Genomic DNA, 27,190 nt, shown 5'->3' with positions numbered 1-27,190 from the left:
TGTACTTTATCATGCCCATATGCCTTTGTACATACTCTGCATAAAATATAGTTCACTTCCTTGCCCCAGATATGACAAATATCTTACTGGTTCTCCAAGTCTTTTCCTCAGGCACATCTTCCAGAAGTAGAATGAGTTCTCTCTTATCCATTTTTCTGTAGAATCCTATGTAGACTTCTTCAGAGTACTTTTTCACCATGTATACTCATTTACCTTCCTCCCTCCCTTGCACAGACTTCCAGCTAATTGAGGACAAGAACTGTTTTCCAATTTTGTAGCAATACTACCTATCCCAGAGCCTTGCACAAAGCCGTTTGCTAAATAAAAGATTGAATTTTTAAAATCCTTTTCCTCCTCTTCTTTAAAACTTTTAAGCAATTATCTTAGCAAAATTCATTCCCTCTTTCCCTTCGTTCCATTTGCGAGTCAAAACGTCATCCTTACCAGGAAAGTTGTAGGAATTCAATTTAATGATTCATTCAGTGGAATTTGTCTCTAACACAGGCAGGGGGTAAAATTTAGTGAAATTAGCTCTAATGACCATTTTCCTCAACCTTTAAATCACTTGAAAGTGTCGAGTCTCCACTTATTTTTATTTACCTTTTAAATCATATTTTTACCCCAAAGATAATTTTGAAGGAAATATAATTATTTTGCAATTATTCCAGTTTGTGTTGTCTACCTGTTCTAAACTTTTGCATTACACCACTGTATGTGGTCCCTGTTCTCCAAAGCAACAATGTAGCTTCAGTTTGGATTAGTCTTCTGGGCTGCTCTATATCACATTTCTATTATGCTATTGTTGCTAAGGGAAAATATTGTTCAAAGTATAAAACAAAATATACATTTCCCCAGACCTTAAAAGTGATTCTAATACACGTGGTTCATACAAAACGAACTTTGATAGTTTTAAAGAACCGTGTTTCCTTTTCACTTAAAATTCTGAGCTTACAGCAAAAAAAAAAAATTCAAACCCAGTAAGAATGTTAAATCATAATACGAAATACTTTCCCTAAAATGCGAATAACTTAAGAACATTAAAATAAACCTAGAGCCTTCGTTTGCCCGCATAAGCACAACCCCGTACTCTTAGGAGAATGATTCTGCAACGCAGTGCACGTCAAACTACAATACCCACAATACCCTTCTCATTTTGAACTCAGGAGATTAACGGAAGCGCGGGTGGGGATGGGACTTGTGGGTATACAGGAAAAAAAAGTGTTTGGACACCATCTCCCACAATCCACCGCTTTAACTTTCCTCTCTCCCATTACTACTATTGGATCCCATCGCCCAGGAAGAACATCTTCCAGCGACTTTAAACTACACTTCCCATGAGGACAAGGGCTTAAGCCTCAGGCTTTCCGGTGACTAGTAACCAATAGGAAGTGCTGAAGCAGCCACCGTATTTGTGGGAGTGCAGCCTGGAGCCCAAGTCCTGGGTCTAGGATGAGTAGCGCGAAGCGCAGAGTTGAGAAGACAGTTGTATTGCAAGGGACGCCGCGAGGGCACTCTGCGCCCAGGAGCTGCAGCGCCTGCCCGATTTTCCGCGTTTCTTTAAGGAGTAGCGCTTCGGTAGCCGGGGAGCTGGAGGTCAGAGAGGCAGAAAGAATGAGTGGCTGTGGGTGGGGACTGTGGGACTGATGGGACCAAGGGAGGAAGGTGCTTCCGGGGCCGCTGTGTTCAGTTCTAACTCCGCCCAGCTCCGCCCCTGCAGAGGAGGGGGTGTTGGGACTGGGTATCTGGGGTGGGAGCCAGTTGCCTAGAACCTCGGAAGCCCTGGCTCTCCTTTTCCCCTCTCTAATCCGCTTCATACTTTTTCTACCACATCCCCCTTCTGCTTTGTGCCTCTTTAGAGGATTGAAATTAGAGTTCGTGACAGGGGCTTCCCTGGGCGGCCCGTGGATTTTCTTTACTGCTTGCAGGAGTTCGGTGATCTCTTTCCTTTCTTCCCACAATTTGCCATTCTGATTTTGGCACCCATCCCTCCCAGTGCACACACTTCCACTTTCCCCTGGGGTCGTGGGAATTCCTTTTCAGGCCCCAGGCATGACTTGGTGTCAGATTTCTTTTTCCTGGACTGTGGGATACAAAGGGTCGCCATCGAGTTCCTGGCGGCACTCCAGCCACTGCCCTTTCCCTGGCCAAGTCTTTGACGTGGGAAAGGATTTCCTCTCAATTTCCAGAACAGATAAGGAGCTGAAGAGGGAAGAAATCTTGCTTTTGAAAAATATGTGTTTAAGTTTCAGTGCAGTGCTCTGGTGAGAGTGTTAGACTGGTTAGACCAGTTTTAAAGCCTGAGCATTTTAGAGGGTTCCAACAAAGACTGATAGCATTAATGTTGATAAAAATTTAGGAGACACAACTACAGAATAGACCGTTGTGAAATAGACTGTATTGTTACATCATTACAAACACGTGCAAAAAGTGCCAGAGGGTTAGTGGGAGTGAACATACTCATGGGAGTCGGGGGTTGATTTGTGAAAGTTCAGGCCTAATACAGGAAGTGCCGAAGGCTTGACATTCATCTCTCTTTCTGGAACAATTCTGGTGGGCTTTGTAAAGGAATTGAATTTAAATTTGGGGTCCAAAGGAGAAAGATTCAAAATGGGCAGAGGTAGGGAAAATGCTTCCTGACAATGGGATTGGAATTTGACAGTGTGGCTAGAAGAGGGAGCATTGGGTGACAAGCGAGCTGCCCGACTGGAGTAAGAGGTGTCAGGAGAGATATTTTGGGAAATAGTATGGAGAAGCTTGGGAGCATAATGACATGATACTTTGAAAAATCCACATAGTATGGATGTTACTCTGTCAAATAAAGACAAAAAATTAAGATTGGGTGATTTTTTCTTTTCATCCTAGGGGGACCTGATTTGAGATCAGTTCTTGGAGATCACAAAGAAGTGTGGTGGTATGTTCCAGGTGTGAGTTTAATTTAAATATAAGAAGAAGTTTGTCTTACAGACATTTTGTTTGTGGCTATTCTTAGCTGCAATCTGTGGCTGCCAGTTTGAAAACCTAGTAATGTAAATTTATTTTCTTAAGAAATGCATTTGCTGTCCTTGTGCAGTTTACTTGAATTGTAATTACCTAATTGAGTGACAATAATGACTACTATTTATTTAGCCCATATAATGTCCCAGGCATCATCATAAGCACTTTCTTACATTATCTTAGACTCTTATGATATGTGTACTATTATTCTCATTTTTCTTCTAGAAGAAGAAACTAAAATGCAGAGAATTAAATACAGAAAATCACAGATATTGTAAGACAGTTGAGTTGGGGCTGGAGTGTATACATAACTGATTCCAAAGCCCATGTTCTGTCCACCATACTTTGCCAGTCCTGGTGTTCATTTTTGTCCTTGACTTTTCAGTGTGTGGTAAGGAGAGATTTTTATGGGGAATAACTGATCATCTTGGCAGAAATACAAATGATTCACTTTGAATTTCTATGTCAGAATGTATCTGCTGTACAGTAACTGCCAAAAGCAAATTAGCTTAACTGCTATTGCAACCGTGGCTAATTGTCTGCCAAAACTATAGTCAGTATGTCTATTTCTGAATTAGATGATTCTCTTTGTAAAATATGTCATACCTCCAAGCTATTTGGACCTGGATGCTACTTTGGATTTTATTTTAGCTTTTTTTTTTCAAGTGACCTGAGTCACTATATCTCCTTCATATCTTCTTCCCACATGAAGGTTTGGAGATGCAATATAGTAGGAGGTGTGAGCACTCCTTTTATCTAGTTGGGAAAATAGATGCCCACAATTCTGAGGTACAATCATGTATAATGTAACCGAGACAGGTACAAATTACTGTGGAGGCATAGAGAAAAGAGTGACTAGCGAGAAGGGAGAATCATGGTGAAGGCTTCTGTGAGGAGGTGATATGACCTAGTGGTCCTGAAAAATGATGACTTTGTCAGGTGGAGAAAGGTGTAGGAGAGACATCCTAGACAGAGTGGTTAGTCTATGAAAAACGTGTGACTACAATATTAAGACGTTTTTGTTCAGTATTGAGAAATTCATCATGGCTGGTGTGCATATTGGGAAAAGAAAGGTATAATAATAGGAGAAGAGTATGGAAAGATACTTTGGGAATGATTTGCGAGGAATCAACTCCAATGCTAAGAAGTTTGTAGGCCAGGTAGCTCTGAAAATTCAGTGCATCTGCCAGGGGTGCAAAAGATAAAACTGAATGAGCACATCAAATCTAAGTTTACTTAGGATTTGATTTGGTAAAAATGCAAAATGAACTAGTCTTAAATTGATTTAAAAATATTAAATAACAGTGTGAATATGCTAAAAATCATCCAGTTGAATTCAGATAATTAAAATTTGGGAAATACTGTTTATAGAAAACAAAAAACCATTAAGATATTTTAGATAAGTATTGTAATCAGATTTTCACATTTGGATGATGACCGTGGGAAGGATGTGCTGGAGAGAAACATGACTAGTGTAGGAGGTGGATGCTCTTTTCCACGGAGAGATGATAATGATAAGGATCAAAGAGTAGTGACATGAGAGAAGGGCACCGATTCAAAAGACATTTGGAAGGTAGAATTAGTAGGACTTGTAGATGTGAATATGATTATATCAGTGTCAAAATTGTTTTAAAAGTTTGTATATAATGCAATCTTTTATATTTTATCATGATCATAATATTGCTAAAACATACTATGCTCATATATACATTAAGATAACAGAGAGGCTATTATTACTATTCAAGAGTAGATTTGGAGGCTGAGAATACAGCTCAGTGGTAGAACACTTGCCTAGCATGTGTGAGGCTGTGGGTTCAATTCCTAGCTTGACACACTCACAAGAAAAAATGGATTTGGATTACATAAAAACATCCTTCCTGCCTTATTGAGTGTCCTTGTGAGCAGTGGCACTTATATTCAAGGAACTAGTATGGAATATAGGTATAATCTATGACCCTTAGCTATCTGAGGAAATCGTCTACCTCAAAGACTTAGCTCACCTTTGGGAAGCCTTTTTAACACCCCCACTCCACACACACGAATGCGCACGTTGAGCAAGGCTTCCATAGGACCCCATACTTATTTTTATTCCAGGCTTACTACACTGTATTGTGTCACTTTGTGGATGTTTCTGTCTCCTCTGCTAGAATGTGAGCTCTTTGAGGGCAAGGACCTGGGCTCCTTCATCTCCATACACATAGTATCCAGGAATGGCATTTATCACTTGTCATATAGTAGATACATAATAAATAGTCGTTGGTTGAGAAGAATGAATCAACAAATTCCCATGAACATAACCCATGGACCTTGGATCTTGGTACCACTGAGTGCCAAACACTATGAAAAGATTAGCTCTTTGTTACATTTTCTACTTATGCTCAATAAAGCAGTAAATGAAAATGCCCATAATTTTACTGAGTTACTTTTTCATTCTCATAATTTACACTTGTTTGTTAGGCCTGCCCATTGCTTTGTCCCTTTTGACAGAGTTCACATCACTTCTGCCCCTATACTTTGCCAGGAAACATCCCTCCTCTGTCCGCACTGAGTCCATTTGATTCCATCCTTGATGTCACTCTTCAATCTATCTCCTTCTAGTCACAGACACTGCTAGTAGAACTGTAATTTGACAACAGTACTTCTAGAGAGCATTTTGTCATTATGTGTCAGAAATCTTAACATTGAACATAGCTTTCAAGCTACCAGTTCAACTTCTAGGGTTTAGTGCTGTGGAAACTATCGTGTTATTTCCAAAATTTTAGCTCCCAGAATGTCAATTCCAGACTTGTTAATGATAATGGCAAAAAGAACATTACGTTTTAAATGTCCAATACTAGAGTTTGAAATGGACCCTTTTGTGGTACATTTATAAAATAGATTGTTAAATACCCAAGAAAGTTGATGTTAAAGTATATTTAGTGATATATTTAGTGATGTATATTTAGTGAAGTATATTTAGTTGATGTTAAAGTATATTTGTTTATGATATATTAAGAAAAAATTCAGGTCATAAAACTGTCAGGGCAGAATGGCAGCTCTCAGTTTAAATACATGCACAAATGTTACACCCCACACATCTGTTTATATACAGAAAAGAACTTGTAAGGTTAAATATACACAAAAATATTAACAGGGGTTTGCTCTAAATGACAATATTGCATATGACTTGTATTTTTAACCTTTTGCATATTTTTACTGTCTAAACTTACAGTTATTAATTTTTTTAGAAAAGTTGTTTAAAACTTTTTTTTTTTCGGGCTGGGAATTTAGCTCAGTGGTTCTGCTGCCTGCTTTGCAAGCACAAGCACAAGGTCCCACGTTCAATCCCCGGTACCAAAAAAAAAAAAAAACCGTATAGGGGCCAGGGATTTAGCTCAGCGGTTCTCAGCAGTTTGGTGGCCTGCCTTGCAAGGGCAAGGACCTGAGTTCAATTCCAGGTACCAAAAAAAAAAAAAAACCGTATAGGGGCCAGGGATTTAGCTCAGCGGTTCTCAGCAGTTTGGTGGCCTGCCTTGCAAGGGCAAGGACCTGAGTTCAATTCCAGGTACCAAAAAAAAAAAAAAACCGTATAGGGGCCAGGGATTTAGCTCAGCGGTTCTCAGCAGTTTGGTGGCCTGCCTTGCAAGTGCAAGGACCTGAGTTCAATTCCAGGTACCAAAAACAAACAAACAAACAAACAAAAAAAACCTATTATCATTGCCGTAGTCTAGAGCAAGCCTGCCACCTAATCCACATGTATCACTTGTAGCCTGGATTACTACTGCCTCCAATTTACCCCTTTCCAGTCCATTTTCCACTTATGCTGAAAAGATAATTTTTGTAAATCACAAATCTGAAGTTTTCTAGTCTGTGTTATAGTTCAGAGATTCCCCATTGTCCAGACAATAATATCTAAACTTTTTGGACTGCTTTATACTACATTTGAAAAATCATTCCTTGCTTTTCTCTGTAGCACTGTTTTCCTCTTACAATTTACTTTTCCTTGGGTTCTTAGGCCAGTGTCAGACACATAATAGTTGTTTAGTTAATGTTATTCAACTTACAGTTTCACTGTTGTGTGCCCGGCATTCTACTTGTATTGCATGTAATCATCAGAGCAAAAATATTAAATATATGTAATTGTTCCTGTTTTATAGTTGAGGAAGATTAAATACATAGACATGAAAATGAAAGTTATGATAAAGAATATTTTCAAAGAAAAAGTCAAAACCTCCTGCTGCAGCTGCGCTCTCTTCATTTCCCTGCAGCCTCTATTGGTCTTTGTCAGTATGAATGCAAAATTTGAAGATCCCTTTGGGCAAGTCATATGTGACCGTAGCATAACAAAAACAGCCCCAGACTGATGTGTTTTTACTGTGTCATGGTTCACGTTGTACTGATGTACAGAGATCTTTCCTTTGTGCATAGAATACTTCATGAAAGAGAGGTGGAATATTTCCAATTTCTCTATTTTTCTTCTTGTTTTCCAATTCTATGTCTTTTGGGACGGGGATGTCAGCAGATAGCTACAGAAAAGTGGGATAGAATCCAATGTGCAAGAAACAGTGTGTCTCATGGGCTCTGATGTCATTGGTTTATTTTTTAAAATGTCATGTAGTTGTATTTTTCAGCAGTTAGTTCCTAGGGAAGATCTTGGTTGAATTCCATAGTTAATCCTATTTACAGAATACAGCCCATGCATGGACTATATTCTTGTGCTGTTAAGTGATGTTGGACATTTATAGCGGATTACCATAATGACATACAACTGAGTGAATGTGGGATACCAGATTTTCTACAAAAAATTATCAGTGGTCATGTTGTTACACTGGATCTTGCAGTATGATCTTCCTTCCATTTATAGTAGTAAAATATCTACTTTGTAAGGAAATATCCTTTTCAAGTACTCCAAAAGAATCTGTAATTCTGCTCCATAAGCAAATAAGTTGAACATAGAAATTACAGTTAAGCATTTCAGATCATTCAATGAATTATTGTAAGTTTACTGTGTGAAAGCACTATGCTAGACTCTGTGCTAGATATTTATAAATACTCATTTTAATGCCTTCTAGACAGAAAGCAGAGGATGCACACACAAGGGAATGAGCATTTAAGAACAAATGAAGGAGAAGAGATTTTAACAAGTAGGCCCATTTTATAAATGAAAATTTACTCAGCTGAAAATTAGGCTGTGTACCAGTAGGAATTTCCCCTACCTCATTCCTGGTCTCTTTCCTATGTGAACTATCTAGGCAAAAAACGAGGTACCAGATAGTTGATAAGCAAATGATCTACTTCTCTGTTTACAAACAGTATAAGAGAACAATGACTTTCTGTGCATCCAGCCCTGCACAGGCCTACTGGTGATACTGTCAGAGTTATGATTGTGTCAGCTTTTCCAGGGTTTCTGTCTCTACTGCAGAAATTTGGCAGACACCTCAGACAAATTTTATGTCTCTTAAATCTTCCTCAAGCTAGGCTTGGCTCATAGGTTTATATGTACAAAAAAAGTGAAGTGTTTACCAGTTTGACATTTTTGACGATCAAAACAGACTCTGTTTTTAAAAAATTCAGCATATACCTCAGTTTAGTCTGCAGAAAGGGCTAATTGCTTTTTGCTGCATGTTTTACACAGCCTTAATGTTTGCTTTTCAGAAGTGGCTACTTATCATATGTCTTAAGATTTACACTCCCCTCCTCAGTGCTGTTTCCTCTTTTTTGGCTGTAATGGATAAAGTTTTACGTAAGTCTTAATTTTGCTTTTTTGCTTTTACTACTGACATAATATAAAACATTGTAAAATGGGCAGCATAGTAAAATAGATTGCCAGTCTAGGAGGAAAACATGATTAGTTTTTTTTCTTTAATTAGCTCTGTTCCCCTTCCCTTTTAGGGGCTCTGCTTTCTGGTGGTCACTTACAAAATAGTGTTCTTTGGCAGAATAATCATGGGTAAGAATGGGAACTGGAGAATATTCGGTGACTACTCATGAATAGAGCTGGCCCAAAGGTATCTGCAGGCAGAGCAGAAATGAAAGTTTGACTGTAATTTAGAAAGGCTGCAACACCGTGTGAAGAATGCTACATAAACAACATTGCTTTAGTGGTATACTAGGAAAGATAAAGATGTGAAAATCCCCAGTGGGGTCCTTTTCGTCCACTCCTGATGCTCTTTTTAGCAGCAACTAGTACCCGTGAGAGTCAGCTGGGATTGAAACCATCCCACAGTTAAGCCCCATGAAATGTCCTCCTACTATTTCTTCTTCACTCAGGACCTCAAGCATACTTCACTAGGATTATTTGTTCATATGATGTTCTAATTTTCACCTTTCAAGAGATGCTGAGTTTGACTTCAAGGGACATTTGAATCATTCATTGAGTTGACATTTGAGCACATATAGATGACCAGACATTATGCTAAACACTGGGAATATAATACAACATTAGATGTAATCCCTATCTGCTCTAAGGGAGCTCACAGACTAGTGGGGGAGATAGATGCTCAAATCAGTATAATATATTTCAGTGTGAAAGGTGCTCAGCAAGAGAGGTATGTACAAGGTACCGTGGGAACATGGTGGAAGAAATGACTACTGGGGTTGGGCAACTTATAGACCAGAGCCTTAACTGTGATGAATCATAAGGATTGAGTGGGCGTTGCCTAGTCCAGTAGCAGCAAACTTATGGCACACATGATACATGTTTGTATCATGGGAAATTCTAAACGGTTCACCATCACTGGCCTCGACTCTAGGTAGGCAAAGAGGTAGAGGTTTGAAGTGGGGGGACCACCAACACATGTAAGGCAATCGTGTAAAAATGGCTACTTTTGAAGAAGACAAGATGTTATCTATGAACCACTGGGAATCTGGAAAAAGGAGACTGGATGGAAAGGAGTCCTATAGTCAGTGAAGGAAGTCAGCTTGCTAAGAAGCATGGCCTATTGTCTGATAGGCAGGAGGAATCCATGGGATGGTTTTAAATGAGGAAGTAACATGACTGGATTCAAGGATGGGCTTTATAAGAGCAAAAACAGGACACAGAGGAAAGCCATTTTTTAATTCACAGTATTTGAGAGGTTTTATTCTAATTACTTGTCACTGTTCAGCAGTGCCATCTCTGTTAGGTTTCCTTTCATTATACAGAGATCATTTTGAATAATTGTCTCCTACACAAAGGACATACCTTCCTGTACCCCTTCACATGTTACTTAGCTGAACATTCCTTCCAACTCAAATGAGTGATCTCAGCTATGATTGGGGTTTGATTTATTATGGAGGAAATAAGAATTTCAGAGCACAGCAGCTTCATTTTGAAAATGAGTCTTATTGCTTACTGAGTCAGCAGAGCTGAGACAAGCCCTAGTCAGTTTCTTTTGGGGGACAAAGGAAGGAAAGGGTCAGAGACTACAAAGATGTCAGAAAGTGGCAGTTAGAAAGATGGGCACCGTTTAGAATGATGGAAATCTGTAAAGAGTATTTTCCAGAAATGGGAAGTACTGTAGTATAAGGGCTAAAAATATATGAATATAAAGCAAATTCATGTTGAAAATACCTGTGCCCAAACAAATTATATTATCTAGCCAGTCAGTTTTACATCATTTTTTTCCCCTTGACTCAGATACCATAAATGGCTTGCTATTACCCATAGGATGAAGTCCAAACTCTTCAGCCTGATCTCTGCAATCTTGCTTCAACCTACCCTTCCAACATTTATGCTTCTTTTTTCACAGAATTCAGTTCTAGCCAGCTAATCTTTCAGGCACTGCTTTGGCATTCCCTCACCTACACTGTGAGTCTGCCTATGGCATGAACTGTGTTTTTCACCTCCTTGAACCTCCCACAGTGCCTAGTATATGATCTTGCATATAGTAGGGCACCCAAGGTATATTTATGGGTTGGTTATCATTGCCCCTCATTCTTCCTTTTCAGTACATGTACTACTATTGACTTAATACCCTCTTTGCTAAAAGTTGCAACGGAAATACTAGGTTTAAGGATGGTTCAACAAACTACCTTTTAACCTTTTATTTTGAAATACTTTTAAATATAGAAAAATGGCAAGGGCTGGAGGTTTGGCTCAGTAGTTCTGCCACCTGCCTTGCAAGTGCAAGGGCCCGAGTTAATCCCTGGTACCAAAAAAAATAAAAGAGAAACAAAAAGAAAAAAATGGCAAGAATTATATTAGAAGTCTTAATGTGCTGTCACTCAGCTTGACCAGTTTTTATATTTTGCCCTATTTGATTTATGTTTCTTTTATAAATATTATTTTGATCTGAAACATTTGAGGTTGAATAAGCTATACCCTTTAAGCCTTTCCTTTTTATCTACCCTTTGTCATGAAAAGTTTCAAATCTATAGCAAAGTTGAAATATACAGTGAACACCCAAATATTTAGCATTTTGATTCTATAATTAACATTTTATTCTATTTGTTTCTTTTGGCCATCCTTCTGTGCATTTCAAACTAAGTTGTGACATCAGTGCAATTTTTCTAAATTATTCAGTGTACATATAATTAAGCAGATGAACAAATTATTTTCTGCTGAAATCAACTAAGCCATCCAATTATACCTGCATTTATTGTGCTGCCAGAACTCTGGTCTACCTGTGTGTGTCTTAGATGTGTTTGGCCACAGAACATGTGTCTCTTCAACTGACTTTTGGAAACCTCCATTCCACCTAGTGCAATTCCAGGCACAGATTTCATAAAGACCACTTAATGCTGATGAACAGACTGAGCAACCACCAGGAAAAAAGAAACACAACAAAACCGGAATAAACTGAGGGAGAAGAGGAGGAAGGAGTAAATGAAAAGAAGGTCACAAGTGAACTGGAGGAAGTAAAGCCAGGACTTGAAGCACAGGGGGAAGAGGGATGCCTTAGCCCACTGGGTACTTCCAGCAGTACTGTCTCCTTCCCGGCTCTCTCTTTAGAAGGATAGGTTCTCAGAAACTAGGGACAGTTGCTGCTCAGCGGAACCCAGGGCCCACCTTTCCTTGTCACTACTTAGTCACCATCAATTAATATGCTGCATTCACTTTTTTCATGAATATGCTAATCTACCACAAGTTGTAGCTTCATTTTGGAGGGTGTGGGTAGGCCACTGAAAAATCCCTTTCTCAGAATATCCAATGAGCACTTTCAGTGAATCTTAGTTGCTTTTTTTTTTCTTTTATTGAGTTTATTGGTACATTTTAGGTATATAGTACAGTTACATTCATTATTGGGATCTTGTACCTTTACATGACAGGTCTTGGTTCTCATTTTTTCCCCTTGTCCCTGCCCTCCCTTCACTCCTCCTTTTTAAAAGTAACCTTTCCTTTTTTTTTTTTTTTGCTTACACATACATAGTTGAAATCTGCATTTACTGAGCAGTCATTTTGTGCCAAGAATTGTGCTAGATGATATCACATCACTGACACTTTTCAACAACCTGATGATGTAGGTACTACTTCTTTCTGCACTTGCCAGGTAAAAAACTTGAGACACAGAATGGTTTTGTCCATAAGTCAGAATTCAAGAAACTCAAGACTGCTTCCAGAGACCAGTGGTCCTAACGATTACACCGTACTATGAGATGACGTTAATGAAAACAGCCAAGTATAAATGCAAGGAAGTCTGCTTTCACCATATGAATTCAACATGCAATTTATTCCTTAAGCAATTCCAACCAGATCACTGAATTGAGAAGGAAGTATACCTTTAATAATAAGAATGTTGGTATAGTAATAAACTCAGATTGCTTGAGTTCAAGTCCCAGGCCTGTCACTTACCAGTGAAGTATAAGCAGTCATTTAACACGAGTAAGCTTCAGTTTTTTTACTGATAAAATACCTAGAATGTAGCTATACTATGAGGAGTGGTTAAGACAATTATGTAAAATATAGCACCTCTGGCATGTAGTAGCTGCTCAGCATAGTCTGGATCACTGTTTCCTCTCCTTCCTTTTTGGGGGGACCAGACTACCTGTAGCTTTCTCTTGAGGAAAGCAACTGTTCCAGAAGCAGTTTTTTTGGGAGGAGAGAAATTCTGAGACAGAATTATTAGATTGATTATTCCAAAAGCTGAACAAGAACACTTACAAACTTCATGTGAAGCATATTTCAAAATAAGCTGGAAGCATGAATCTTTAGGAGGCTTTGAGTAGTCCATCTCTCTCCTTTCTAGAGATTATGGCCAGACATCACCTATTTCATCACCGACTAAAATTTAAAGTTGACTTTGAGTATTAGATTTGGGATATTGACAACTCCAGTCCCAGCATTTTGAAGCAAGCAAGCTGGGGTAAGAGAGTAGAAGTTGATATATTTTTTAAGACCAATTCTTGCTATGTAGTCCAGGTTAGCCTCAAATTTATTATGTATTCCAGGCTGGCCTCAAACCCTCAATCCTCTTGTCTCATCTGTCCACGTGCTGGGATTGCAGGCATGTGCCACCATTTCTGGCTTATAAATTACTTAACCAATGACAAATGGTGGAAAAAAATAGTGGAACTTAATTCTCTTGACTATTTATATAGTGTTCATTCTTTAGTTCCTTCGTGGGCTGTCAAGCAGGTGAAAACAAGCCTTGCGATATGCTCTTTGCAGGAATTTGAACTGTTTGTACTCTCAGGGTTTGGTGCAAGTTTGATTGATTCAGAAAGCAAATTTTTGTTCTGGTTCAAATCAATTCAGTAGTTTTTGTTGCTTTCAAACTTTTAACATTTCTATTTTGTTTGGGGTTTAGCAAATTAGTGTTGTTTTCCTCATTTAGGTTCATAGTCTGGTTCAAGTTCTTGGTTCTTTGAAATCTTCCACTGGGATTTTTGTTTTTGACAAAAATACTCAGCATCCAAGGTGGCTAACGATGGGAATTCATTTGAAAAGATCAGTCAGGCTTGTTGATGGCTGCTGAGGAGGAACTCTGATAGTTTAACAAACCATTTGTGCTTATATTCTGGAGCTGGAAATCAGGGTAATGGAAACACTGCAATGGTTTTTGGTGGGTATGTTTGTATGCTTTTTTTTATCAGGATGCTCTGATGCTTTCATTTTTGTTCCTGCTAATCTGGGTTGAAGCTGCTGCCTCCCACCTCATTGCCTTTTGGGATAATCTGTCTGTCATGTTAGTGATATGATCCTTATATTTTAACTGTGGGAAAGAAGCTGATAAAAACTCGTCATCCCATTAGCTAGGTGTGATGGTGCATGCCTGTAATCCCAGCACTCGGGAGGCTGAGGCAGGAGGATCACTGTGAGTTCGAGACCAGCCTGGGCTACATAGTGAGTTCCAGTTCAGTCTCAACTACATAGTGAGACCCTGTCTCAAAAAACAAAAACAAAAACAAAAACTCATTATCCCTGTCCTTTTGCCTTTCCTTTTAGTGGCTCTTGTTAGAAATTTGGGAAATATGAATTTCAAGCTTACATTTTTTAGAAGTTATTTGCAATGCCCAAAGTGTAACAGCTGGATTCTGAAATACATCCTTTCTTTCTTTTTACCACTGTAGTTTTTAATGTTTGCAGAACCTGAAATTGGGTTGCCACATTTTTTAGTGGCTGGCCATGCTACAGGTGAGTCTGCAGTGGAGGTTGCAGGGCTGAGGCCTCTGGAGAACTTGTCCTACTCGCTTCGTTTTTCACATGCTACAGGAAAGTAAGTTCTGATGTCAGGGCAACCAGTACCTTTTCAATTTCTTATCTGTTTACATGAGTGGATAGAAGGCTAGGATTGTAGCTATGGTAGTAAAAAGGCCATTCTCATTGCCTCAAGAAACAAGCACTCTGGGTGAGATTTGGGATGAACACAGCAAGTACATTTTTGATTAGAAAAAAAGCTATTACCATAGATTAATTTCTTTCCTCCCTTGGCCTTCTTCTCCTAGCCTTGCTGTTCCCTGTCCCAGCCCTTCCTTCACTTCCCCCTTTTAATGGTTCTTTTGTTTTTAGCTACTAGTCATCTAAACCTTTGTGGCTCACATGATTCATTTTCCATTGAATTAATATAGATTTTATTATATGAATATTTTACTGGCATTTTCAGTAGTGATAATGGCATTCAAAGGGGGCCATTAGAAAAAGTCTTCTTCTCATGAGAATTGGGCTAAGCACTTGTGTGTGGACACAGATACCATTGGCAGGGACTGAGACAAGCTGACATCTGATATTTCTGCTATGGCCCCCACTTTTAATTTTGGCTGCTTTAGATTTGACACATTGGGAGAGACATACACTTGGGTAGTAACCACCATACAGATGGAAATCAGGCCATGTGGGATTTGGCTGAAGCAAAGGTCCCCAAACATTGCCTGGATCAGTTAGTGCCCCAGGTGTGGCCACCCCAGGACTTCATGTGCTGAAATTGTGTCCCAGCCTAAGCCAGCTGGTCAGGTCACTGTATATATAGTATCAAGGCAGCATGGAGTCTCATAAAGCATGACTTTGAATTTTTCCCTTGTGCATTTAGATTTAGCCATTCAACTCAAATCATTCCCCATGTCCTGATCAGAGGGGCTGTACCAGGTAAATAGAAAGATGTAACAAAAGATATGTTCATTGTTCAATAGCTTGCATTCTAGATATATCATATAACAGACTGTTTGAAGGAAAATGGACCCAATTTTCAGAAATGAAAGAAGGAATTAGTCTTTTTAATAAACTTCTGATAATATTATGTGTCAAATTTAAAATTGTCTTCCTTTCAAAACGTCTTTCCTCCCCGTGGAATTTTAAAAACAAATAGTGCTTCTTTTGAATTTTAAAATTTAAAGAAATTATTTTGGTCCTTTATTTTTGTAATTTGTCTTATGTGAGTGAAGTGCCTCACTTCAGTAATATAAGGAAGACTTGTTTCGGGCTGTAGTAATAATGATCCCATACAATTTTATATCCTTTGATAATTTATGAAAGGGTTATCACATCCATTATTTAATTAGCTCTTTGCAACAATCTTGTGAAGCAGTCAGGATAGGTCTTATTATTTCCACTTTAGAAATAAGCAAACTTAGGCTGAAGGAAGTAGTGTCTCATACAGAATTATATAGCTAGGAAGTTATAGAACTGAATCCGAACCCAGGTTTCCTGACACCTACCCCCAGTGCTCGTTCATTTGTATCATTTTCCCTCCCTAAAAGACCATCTCCTTTTTGTTCCTACTCATAATTAATTTTAAAATGTGCCTTAATCGAGCAGATGAGTAAAACTGAAGCACTTACAGACAGTGACTTTTTAAGGTCCCCTGCAGTGAGTCCTACACACAACTCTTGGCTTTTCATATTGACTTTAACTCAACTATTTTTAGCTAGATGTAATTTTTTTCAGTGTTAAATGTATGTACAGAAGTTGTGTGATCCACTGATTATAAGTGTGAAAGCTGCACCTGGGGAGTGGGACTAAGGATCAAAAGTTGGCTTAAAATAATTAGCTTCTTGCCATTTTGTTAAGAGATGTCATGTTCAATAGAATTTAATTTCTTTATACTTCCTCTGCTTCCAGCCTTTTAAATACAATTCCTTAGGGAAAATTAGCAAATATTCATTCTGCGTGTTGATTTCTCAGGAACAAGAGTAGCTGGAGGAAAGAGAAAGTAGAAGGGTGCCTTTCTATGTCCTTTAAGAGTGGGCAAGCATTATTTTGTTTGGAGATGCGAGCTAAGATTTGTTCTAAGGCATGCAAATCGTAAAGTTCTGATTTGTCAACTGCATGCTGTTTCTTTAGGCACTGATGTATGAAATCCTGAACGAATTCTCCGATGAACATACTGCTAATTGCTTCTCCACCTGCTCTCCAACCTCCTCCACCCCCCCACCCCTGCACTCCCAATTCAGCCTATAAGTGTCTGTCATTGGAGATGGATGGTGACACATGCAGTAATAGCAATTCATAAAAGCCAGTTCCAGCCCTTGTCTTCAAGGCTCCTGGATTTTCCACTGCCTGCTTTTGTGTAAGTGAAGTGGATGGAAGTGCTACTGGCATCAGAATCCACCTCCCTGTACTCCGTTGCTAGAGCTCAGTTGCTCGGCTGGAGCTGAGCTAAACAGAAGCATCGGATCTGAGCTGAATTGTGGCTGTTTTTTTTTTCTTTTCCTCTATGAGGGGGCGGGTTAGGGATAATGTATAGTGGGGGCTTACTGTTCTTTGGCTTTTCTTTTTGTGGAGAGAAAAGGGTAAGGAGAGAATAACTCACGGTACAATACAGCGTGAAACAGTTCCCTGAAGAGTGTCACAATGTTCCTGGTACAATATACAGGTATAGTATCTTTTATTTTATCTGAAAATTTCCTTTTGTTTCAAAGTACATTTCTTTCTCTTATTTTGCCTCCAGTTCAACTGTACTGAAGGACATATAGGATTCTAATGAGCTAAACAAAATAGCTGCATACAACATGCCTGCCCCAGCTATGTTAGTGGCAGATTGCTGTGTAAAATCTGGATTTTCTGTTAAATTGGAAGTCCTGATCCCTTAATTGTGCACGCTTCTCTGCTGTATTCTTGTAATGAATTTCTCAAGTCTATATCTGCAACTGGTAGTGTGTGATATAGCACAGAGTGTTTGCACAGAAAACACAGTGCTTTAGAAGCAAAATGCAATTTCTAAGTACTTAGTATGTTTTGTTTCTCTAGAGTTTTTTTTAACTCCTGTATTTGTTAATTGGTTTATAGATTTGGCATATAGTTAAGAGTGAGGAAACTTCAAATAGGAAGCATTCCAGAACACATCTGTTTGGTACATTATTTTCATTTTATTATCGGACTCAGGTTGAACATTATATATTATTATTTGTTTATTCTCTGGGTAGAAAAGAAGTGCTGGAAACAGCAAGGCTAAAAGTGCTAGCTGTATACCATCTGTACTGTAAAATATCACTGGATCAAGAGTGTTCCTTAAGTATTCCCGTATGCTTTATGAAAAACTTGAGGGGTCTGATCAGATATTTGTGGATAGTGTTTTAAGGGCTTCATGCACAGCAGTTAGACAGGAAGGACTCTTCTGAATGAAAACCCTAAGAAAGTTTCACTTTCTTGCTGAACAGTACAGACAGTTCATTTAACCACATGTTTGGATAAGTTTAAATACCATTTATTGTCAAGGACTTTCATCACCATTCTTGCTTTATTATCCTTAAAATATTGTGCTCCTGTGCTTAAGAGCTAAAAGATCATGTTTTGTTTTGATGCGTGGTTTGACAGTTGATTTCACTCCTCATTAATTGGACAGCATGCAGATGATGTGGAGAAGTGAGTGAGTGACAATATTTCAAGGTTACGTTGAAGAGCATACAGTGATCCTTAGTGCCTGGACGAGCAGCTGCTGAATTGAATTGTCTGCAATTAAAGCAACAGCAGGTTTGTGTAGTCTCCATGCAGCCCGTTTATTTGAATTTATAGCTTCTGTTTCCTCTTTGGGTATTGGTTGGTTTGTTTGGCTAAGTGTTGGAAAGTTGTGCTTGCTGGATGTTTTCTCCATACTCTGATGCATGCTTGACTCTAGAAGAGCTATCTCTGTATATATTAATATGAGAGGTTGTTGAGGTTTTCCTCCTCTGGTTAAAACCAGAGACTGTCTTGTTTCTCCACTACAAAATTGAATAGATATATTCACATGGAAGATATTACTTTGTTCAATAAATAGAGATTTGTCGTGGACTGATGTTAATGGTTTAAGTTCCTGGCAGTGAAAAATGCTGGACTTTGTCATGCTGCTGGAATTCCTATATCTGAGAAGAATTTCTATACGCTAATAAAAATGTTTATGTTAAAACAAATGGTGACATTGTCTCCTTGCCATCTCTCAATTCTGAGGTGACCAAGTGAGTAATGCCAAATCCAACTAGATGGCTTTTATGACTGAATTTTACTTGTATGTTAATATTGAGTATAAGTTTAATTCTTAATGATTTTACTCTATTATGCATTATAACTGCAATATAGTTCTTGGCTGTTGAATCATAGTGGATATTATATAAAACTTAGCTTGTACTTGTAACAACTCTGCATGACAACAGTTGTGATATTATATTCATTTTGTAGGTAAGAAAATGGAGCCTCAAAGGATAAGTAACTGGTCTGAGGTCTCACATCTAAGTTGCAGAGCCTGATCTCTAAGGCTATATCATTTGATTTAAAAAATCTGTGGGGGTTTCTTCCTTATACTAGACTGCCTCTCAGTTGATGGGTCCAGAGCAAATTAGACTTATAAGTCAAGAGACTAAATTCAGTCATTTACTAAAAAATGTGTTTTTTGATAGAATTCTGCAGTTTTTTTTCAAAATTATTTTTAATCCAACCTTTATTTTATTATGTGAGTGCTCTCCAGATTCATTTTTCAGGTATGTAGGGAACACAAGGATTTTGATTATATAATGGATATGAATGAAAGTAGAAGTTTTATATTTTGGAGAACAATAATGTTGTGTTATCCTAAAGGTTAATGTGGAATATTTTCCTTCCTTCTATAAAAGCTAATTTATTTTTAATAATCTATTCACTGAACTTATAAGATTGCTTTCATAAATGTGTATTTCAAAATATTCTGGCCATGAATGTGAAGTGCTGAATGTTTTTAAATTTAGAATATTTTTTCCACGTCAACAGAAAAAAATATATATAGCTACCTCAGTTGCACATTTTGCAACTTTGTCTGTTTCTCCGCCCAGTCCCCTGCCTTAGCATCGTTTTAAGTTCTCAAGTGGTTTCTCAATTTTAAATTCATTAGATTTAAAGAAAACTTATGCACTTTCTGTCTCATTGACTAAAGAAGGTAATACTTATATTTAAAGCTGCATTATCAATTCACCAAATGGACCCAGATACTTGAGTAGCTCAAGTCTCTGGTAAAACTTTATTTTAAACCCTTCCAGGAAACATTTTCAAAAGATTGTTCTTACTTGTAAATTTATTTAAGACCATTCCATGTCCAAGTCAGATGATCAGATCTTCATGACATAGACAATTCTTCTTTAGGAGAATATTTCAGAATGTTATCAAGAAAATGAACCAGAGATAAGGCACATATTGTCTTAACCTGTTCATGGGAATTTTAGGAAAATGGTAATGGGCATATTGTCTCATATACCATTTAATTATAGTTTACCTTTATGTAAGATATCTTTTTAAATTAATGTGTAATAAAGTTATCCATATATTATTTCCTTCTAGTATAAATAAAGTATGATATAGAGCCCTTTCATCATTCTTTAAACTTAAATTTGACATTTAAAAAATAGAGGAGGGAATTTGGGAGAATAGATCAGGATTAGAAGGAGAAATTAGTAGGGCTGGGGATTTAGCTCAGTGGTTCTGGTGCCTGCCTCGCAAGCACAAGGACCCGAGTTCGATCCCCAGTACAAAAAAAGAAAAAAGAAAAAAGAAGGAGAAATTAGAAAACAAGGCCTGTGATTGGAAGCTATATTCAGCTTGGTTTCAGGTAGAAAATTTCCTTTGCACTTGGAAGTAGCTAACCACCTTTTACTCTGTTCCTTTCTCTGGGAACTAGCATTCCCAATGTAAATGAAAAAGAGCTGGTTGGGGCTTTTAAAGAAATTGACATTTACTTACTAGTGAAAGAAAAATCTTCCACCTACAAAATAATCTTTTTTTTTTTTTTTCCTGAACTGTATGAGGCCAAAAAGAGAGGGGTAGATTTCTGCATTCTGGTTATTCAGGGAAGTGAAGTTGGTTTGGCTGACAGATATTTCCCTCCAGTATATCTGTTTTAGAGTTGTGAAGGGCAGATCTTCTGGATGAGAGTATAAGGGTTTTTTACACTAGCAAATGGTTTACTAGAGCCTGCTTGTACTGACTTACTTAAAGGTGTCAAGAAGAATATTTAAATATTTGTTTGCATCTTTTCAAAAAATGCTTAATATACTTAATATAAATAATAATCAAGGAGTGCTGTCTATGCAGGGAAGTATTGCAGATGCCTTTTGAGCAGCTAAACTGTACTGACTGACATCCCTTAGACATAACACTGATGCCTTCAAGGGTTATTGAACATAGCACAGTTAAATGTGCATTTCCTACCCATATATACACACAATAATAACAATAGTTAACAATTATTGAGTGCTTACTTTGTGCCAGGCCCTGAGACCTTGTATGTCTGGACTTCTTCATCTTCACTTCCATGAGGTAGGTAGTATTATTTCCACATGAAGATTAGAAAAACTGACACCTATTTCATATAACCTGCTTCCCAGATTGCATAATTACTGGGCACAAGAATTAAGATTTGATCACAGAAATTTTGTTCCCAGAACCCATCTCCTTAGAAGCTGTTTTCTTGCTAGCGTGCCATCCAGAGAAGATATCACATTGTCCATGACTTCAAAAGACCTGGATGGTGTAGAGCTGTCTGCTCACAAGACTCTTACAGATAATTACATTCTTTCTGACCCTATCCCTAGTACTCTTTATTAACAGTGTCATGGAAGATCACTGCATCCCCAGTCTTTACTAAACGCTGCTACCATTAATATTCTTTCTCCAGATTTTCAGCTTTGTTTTAAAAATATTTTATATGCTATTGCATTTCTCAGCTTTTTGCAGTAAGAAACATTGCTAACCAAAGTGTAATATTTCTTCCATGTAGCTAAATGACAAATCATAGCATATCTTCCCAGCATGTACTTTCTCCCTACTCTATTTTATCCCTTGATGTTGCATTATTCTTCCTAAATGCAGATCTTATCCTATCATTCCTCTACACAACTTTTTTTTTCTAAAGGATATTGGTTTGTTTCCAAACAGGCATTTAGACTATGCATGGTCTTGGCTCAGCCATCTGGAATGCTGTTACACCCTGTTCGCCCACTACACAACTCAACTCAACTTTACTAACTATGCCACTTCTGAGTCACCATATACATTCTCAGATTTTCAGGCTCTTTGTGTTTTCCTCCGTACTATTCTCCAAATTTGAATTTCTATCCATACTATTCTCTACGTGTAAACTTAGTCTTCCATAGATCTAGCAACCCTAGAGACACTTGATGCTTGAGGTTCAGCTCAGATCACACCTGTCACTGTGTCAAAGTATGCACTGTTGGTCTGTCTTCTTCCAGTAGAGTGAGTTTTGATGTAACTAAACATATTTTACTAAGCTGTTAGCACATAGCCTAGCACCTTGCACATAGTTAGAACTGACAGACAATATTGTTTACCACCTGTACCACCAAAGGGGCTTTTCACCTCACCTACTAGCTGAAGGTTCAGAGCTATTTCAAAGCCTGAGAATTCCAGATGCTAAATGCTTAAATTGCTTCTGCCTTGCAGAGATATTCCGGAATATTCTATTGAAAAGATTTACCTCTAGTTTAGTCTTCACTTATTTTCCTCTATACTCATCCTTGTGCAGATATACTAGAACTTGAAACCACCTTCTTTTGCCTTTGGAACACTGTACTTTTGTAGTGAGAGGACTTGCCTGTGTATACGTACCAGTAGTTAAGCATAGCAGAAAGTAAATCACTATATGTATGTAAAGTGATAATTGGACTTTTAATTTTTTTTGCTTTATTTTTTATTGCTGTGGTTTTTGTTAGGTAAGAATTTTAAACTTTTAAATACATAAAACAAAAATTATACTTATTAATGAGGTACGATGTGATGTTCCAACACATACATACATTGTATAGTGTTGAAATCAGATTGAACCTATCTCTTGAACATTTATAATTTTTTTGTGGTACAGTATTCAGAATTACCTCATGTAGCTATTTTTTTTTTTTTTTGTACTGGGGATCGAACTCCAGACCTCTTTGCTCTTGCGAGGCAGGCATGGTGCCACTCAGCTAAATCCCCAGCCCCTCATGTAGCTATTTCAAAATATACAATATAATATTGGTATCTATAGTCACCATAACATATTGTATCTATAGTACATTATAGCTTTTTGCTCCTAACTATAAGTTAGTAACCGTTGATCAACCTTTCCCCATCCCTTCTACAATCTGCCCTTCCTCAGCCTCTGGTAACCTCTATTCTGTTGTCAACTACTATGAGATCAGCTGTTTTAGATTACACATGTAAATGAGATCATGTGGTACTTGTCTTTCTGTGCACTTACTTCACTTAACATAATGATCTCTAGTTCCATCCATGTTGCAAGTGACAGGATTTCATTCTTATAGATGAATAGTATTCACTGTATATATGTACCATGTTTTCCTTATTCATCACTTAATAGAAGCAATTCAAATTTTTTGATGCATAATAACAGTGTTTCTCAAATTGCGGTTTTGGAGTAACCATGACAGCATGATCTAGAACATATACATTAAATGCACATTCCTGGATTTCCATCCCAGACCTACAGAATCGTTCTCTGAGTAATTAGCATTTAGCATACTCCCCAGGTGATTATTCTGCACAGCTGTCTTTTGAGATCTACTGTCCAAAGTAAAAAATAAATTATTAAATCCTGATCTATATTCCCTGTGCATATGAATATTAATATTAACTGACTTTTGAAAAAATTGTCATTGAGATGGTTTGAATTTTTTGTTTCATTGCCAAAAATCTGGGTCTACTCATATGCTATCTAACCCAGTGCTGTTCAGCAGAACTTTTGCAATGATCAAATATTACACTGATTCTTCACTCACCCACACAGTAGCCACCAAGCCACATGTGGCTCAATAACTACTTGTGGCTGCTGAAACTGCAGAACTAAATTTTGATTTTGTGTAAGTTTAATTAAATTGAGTTTTAAGTAGTCACATGTGGTTATTGGATACAGTATTGGGAGCACAGCTCAAGAACGTTTGATTATCTAGATGGAGTAACTCTCTTAGAGATCTAAGTGGCCACAGTCATGATAGTATTGATGGGAAAGCAAAAGGAACGTTGTTTCCTTTGACAGATAGGGAATTGCATTTCTTTTTATGGATAATTTAAATTTTAAACATGGCCTAAAGTGAGTTATTCTCAGAAGTGATTTAACAAATTATGATCTCAATTAAATTTAAATGAGATCTACACTCTGCATTTCTCATCAGTACTATTTTTCTCATCATATCGGTTTGCTGTTAAGAGCTGGCTATTAAGCCTTGATTTTTAAACTACAGATAAGAAACTTCAGTTAATCAGAAGAAAGAGCTCCTAGTTCCAGCGCTTAGGTCATAGACACTTTTATACATTTTAGCTGTCATGGACCCTTTCACTATTCTCTTTTAGGTTGTTTAACCCCTTTAGTCACTCACTGCTTTTCAGCTTCCATTTCCTTTGCTGACAAATCTTCCTTGAACTTTAAAGCATATTCCTTGCTGGATAATTTCATTATTTACAGTAGCATTAACACTTTGGAAGAATTTTTTTTTTTTGAGACAGGGTCTCACTATGTAGTTGAGACTGACCTCGAGCTGACTATGTAGCCCAGGCTGGTCTTGAAGTCGCAGCTATCCTCCTGCCTCAGCCTCCCAATTGCTGGGATTACAGGCATGCACCACCACACCCGGCTTGGAAGAATTTTTTTTCCTCATTGAGTTTATTAGTACATTTTAGGTATACAGTACAGTTACATTCATTATTGGGATCTTGTACCTTTACATGACAGTCTTGGTTCTCATATTTTCCCCTTGTCCCTGCCCTCCCTTCACCCCCTCCTCCCCTCCCCATTTACAAACATTTTATTTCCATTTTGTCATTTTCTCATATTTTTTCCTTTCCCTTATTACCTTTCCCCTACCCTTCCCATTTTCCCTACGCCTTTTGAATCAGAGTCTATTTCTACAGAAAGTGGCATAAATCTATACCTGTTTTATTACTGTGTAGAGTTCATGTGTATTGGTTCTTGATGGCTTTAGAAAGAACCCACTATCAGAATCTATAGTATTGGAACAAACACATGGGTAAAGTAATGTACTTGAGTATTGCCATCTATGGAAACTATATGGTCTACAATTATATTAGCTTGACCTGCCCTCTGTTGCTTAGGTGTCAGTTCTTTGTACTCTTTTCAGTTGCTAAAATTTTTAGCACATCCAGAAATTCCCTTCTCTCCCTTCCATTCTTCACTTTCTTTGGCTCTGCTTTTTGTTTTCAATGGACAGCAGACCCCCCTCCCCTTTTTTGTACCATTCAAACTCACTCCTAGAATCCATTGTTGTATCCAGCCCCTCTGAACTGCCTAAAAGGGTTCAAAACGGCTGTTTTAAAGGGCACTCTGGGCCACCCTGCAGCACTCTGCAAATAGATTCTTTTGTTTTGAGAACTAAAAAGAACACTAGCTTCACTACAGTTTGGAGAAATGTCTAAAGACAATACCCCTCTGGATCTAAAGGAAAATATTAACCCCTTGCCTCTCCCTTCCCCCTGATTACATCTACAATTTTCAGTGACAGTTTTACTTTACTGAAGAATCTATATATTTCTACTTTTGGTGGAAAAGTTTTCCCTGATCAAGTCCCTTCATAATTTAAACTAAAATAGAGAAGGGAAATGTAGGTATACTATAGGACTGTGCTAGTATCTTTACATAAATTATTTAATCCTTAATTAGCACACTCTGTTAGTATGCTATTTATACTACTATATCCAAGGCTGTTTATACTACTATCTTGTTTACATTTTGTCTCTAACTCCAACAAAGCCTGTTTTCTTGTTGCTTTTTGCTTAAACATGTAATGATGAATGGGTGCCCTCCTTGTGTGTGAGACAGGAATAAGGGGAGACAGAAGGAGAGGAAATAGGAAGAGAAAGAAAAGGAGCAGGAAGGAGGAGACGATGAAAAAGAGGAAGGAGGAGAGAAGAAAAGTTATCAATACTAGGGTGCTCCCTCACAAAAATCCCAGATCAGTGAAATTAGGAGAATGTAAAGAAAATATTCCCCATATTAACAGTCTACTGAACAGGAATTGACATGTGTTCAGTTAGCACTTGTAAGAAGTTGTAAGGAATACATTCTTTAGATTCTTCATATACTCTACTCCTTGCCACTCCTGGTCTCCTGCCCTAGACTGCTATTCTTGCTGCCAAACATGGTTGGCATGTCCCCAAACCCTGCCCTTTGATTTTGTGGGGCAGGAACTGCAAAGACCCATACGCTTCTATACTTGGCTGAGTCATACAAATTTGCATGGCTTATTCAGTGAAAGTTGTACAGTCTGAATTCACCTCAATTTGTGATAAAAAATGTGAAGAACATGAGATAACTATGACAATCCATGTATAATAAAAACAATAACCTTAAAGTAAGTCAGACTGTACTAGAAGAGTATTTTGGTTGCATATTGCATTTTATCTTGGTTATAAATATCAAACAAGTAGATCATCATCAAAAGTAAATTTAATTCATGTTTTTATAAGTCTATAAGTGACTGAATAGTAAGCTATATTAAGAGTATGCAATATGATATAGCATTTTAAAAGCTAAGATCGTTTTGACTAACTGACATGGATATGGACAAATAACTTCTTAAAGCAAAGTAGTGAGAATCCCTTTTTAATTGGTAGTAAGACCATGCTCAAGTTTCCATTCTCTGGAATTGAAATGCTTGAAATGGAAAAGAGCAATTAAAATGCTTAAGAGATCTGGAGAGAGTGGTTTATGAGGGTGGAACACAAAGTAAATGCAATGAAGACAGCTTGAGTAGTTCGGGAATAATGGTGCTCATTGCTGTTTTGAGTGATGTGAGCAATAACGAGCATGATCTGGCAGAAAAAAGGGATAAGCACAGGCAGAAATATGACCATTGAATAAATGAGCCGGAGATTCCAGTAGTATCTCTCCCCTTCTCAAGTAGTGTTTCTTGAGTCCCCTATCCACAGGCCTTATGAGACTGTTAACAAGAAGGAAAAGAAATGGTCTAAAGGAATTGAAGAGAGAGAGACATTGCTTTGTCATATATTTACAGATAGGGGCTGGGAGTGTAGATCCCTGGGAGAGTGCTTGCATGAATGAGGTTCTAGGATTCATCCCCGGCACTGGATACAAACATTCCAGCCCCACTCAACCCCCTGGAAATATAAAAAATCCTCACGACTCACTAAAGAGATCAGAACTGATTCACAGACAGAAATAGTTTCTGGGATATTGTTGCACAGTCTGGTGACGGTAGGTAACAATTATGTACTGTACATTTCAAAAAGCTAGGAGAATTTTGTGTGTTTTTTACTTTTGTCATTAGTGGCTACTAATTTTACAGGATACTGAGTTTCACTGTGTATAATATATTTTGATCATACACATTTTGAATGTTTTTACTACAAAGAAATCTTAATGGCTTAGGAGATATA

The 27,190-nt window shown here is 37.8% G+C and overlaps 1 protein-coding gene across 4 annotated transcripts in view; it reads left to right on the top strand.

The window, feature by feature from the left end:
• The first annotated feature begins 1,395 nt into the window (after positions 1 to 1,395).
• Positions 1,396 to 27,190, top strand: part of Enox2 (ecto-NOX disulfide-thiol exchanger 2) — a 294,940-nt gene continuing 269,145 nt past the window's right edge. For 2 of the 4 annotated variants that reach the window (XM_033760413.1, XM_033760412.1), the window contains exon 1: positions 16,820 to 17,201. In XM_033760413.1, coding sequence (XP_033616304.1) covers positions 17,180 to 17,201 — 22 coding nt within the window. In that variant the 5' untranslated portion in view covers positions 16,820 to 17,179. Of the gene's footprint in view, positions 1,594 to 2,862; positions 2,923 to 16,819; positions 17,202 to 27,190 lie in introns of those variants that run through there. The other 2 variants (XM_033760415.1, XM_033760416.1) reach the window with 2 other exon arrangements.

Source organism: Fukomys damarensis, unplaced genomic scaffold, assembly GCF_012274545.1.
Source record: "Fukomys damarensis isolate Sample0158 unplaced genomic scaffold, DMR_v1.0_HiC HiC_scaffold_39, whole genome shotgun sequence".
Taxonomy (NCBI): domain Eukaryota; kingdom Metazoa; phylum Chordata; class Mammalia; order Rodentia; family Bathyergidae; genus Fukomys; species Fukomys damarensis.
The sequence above is the reverse complement of the archived record's forward strand: the minus strand, read 5'-3'. Positions and strand labels throughout refer to the sequence as shown.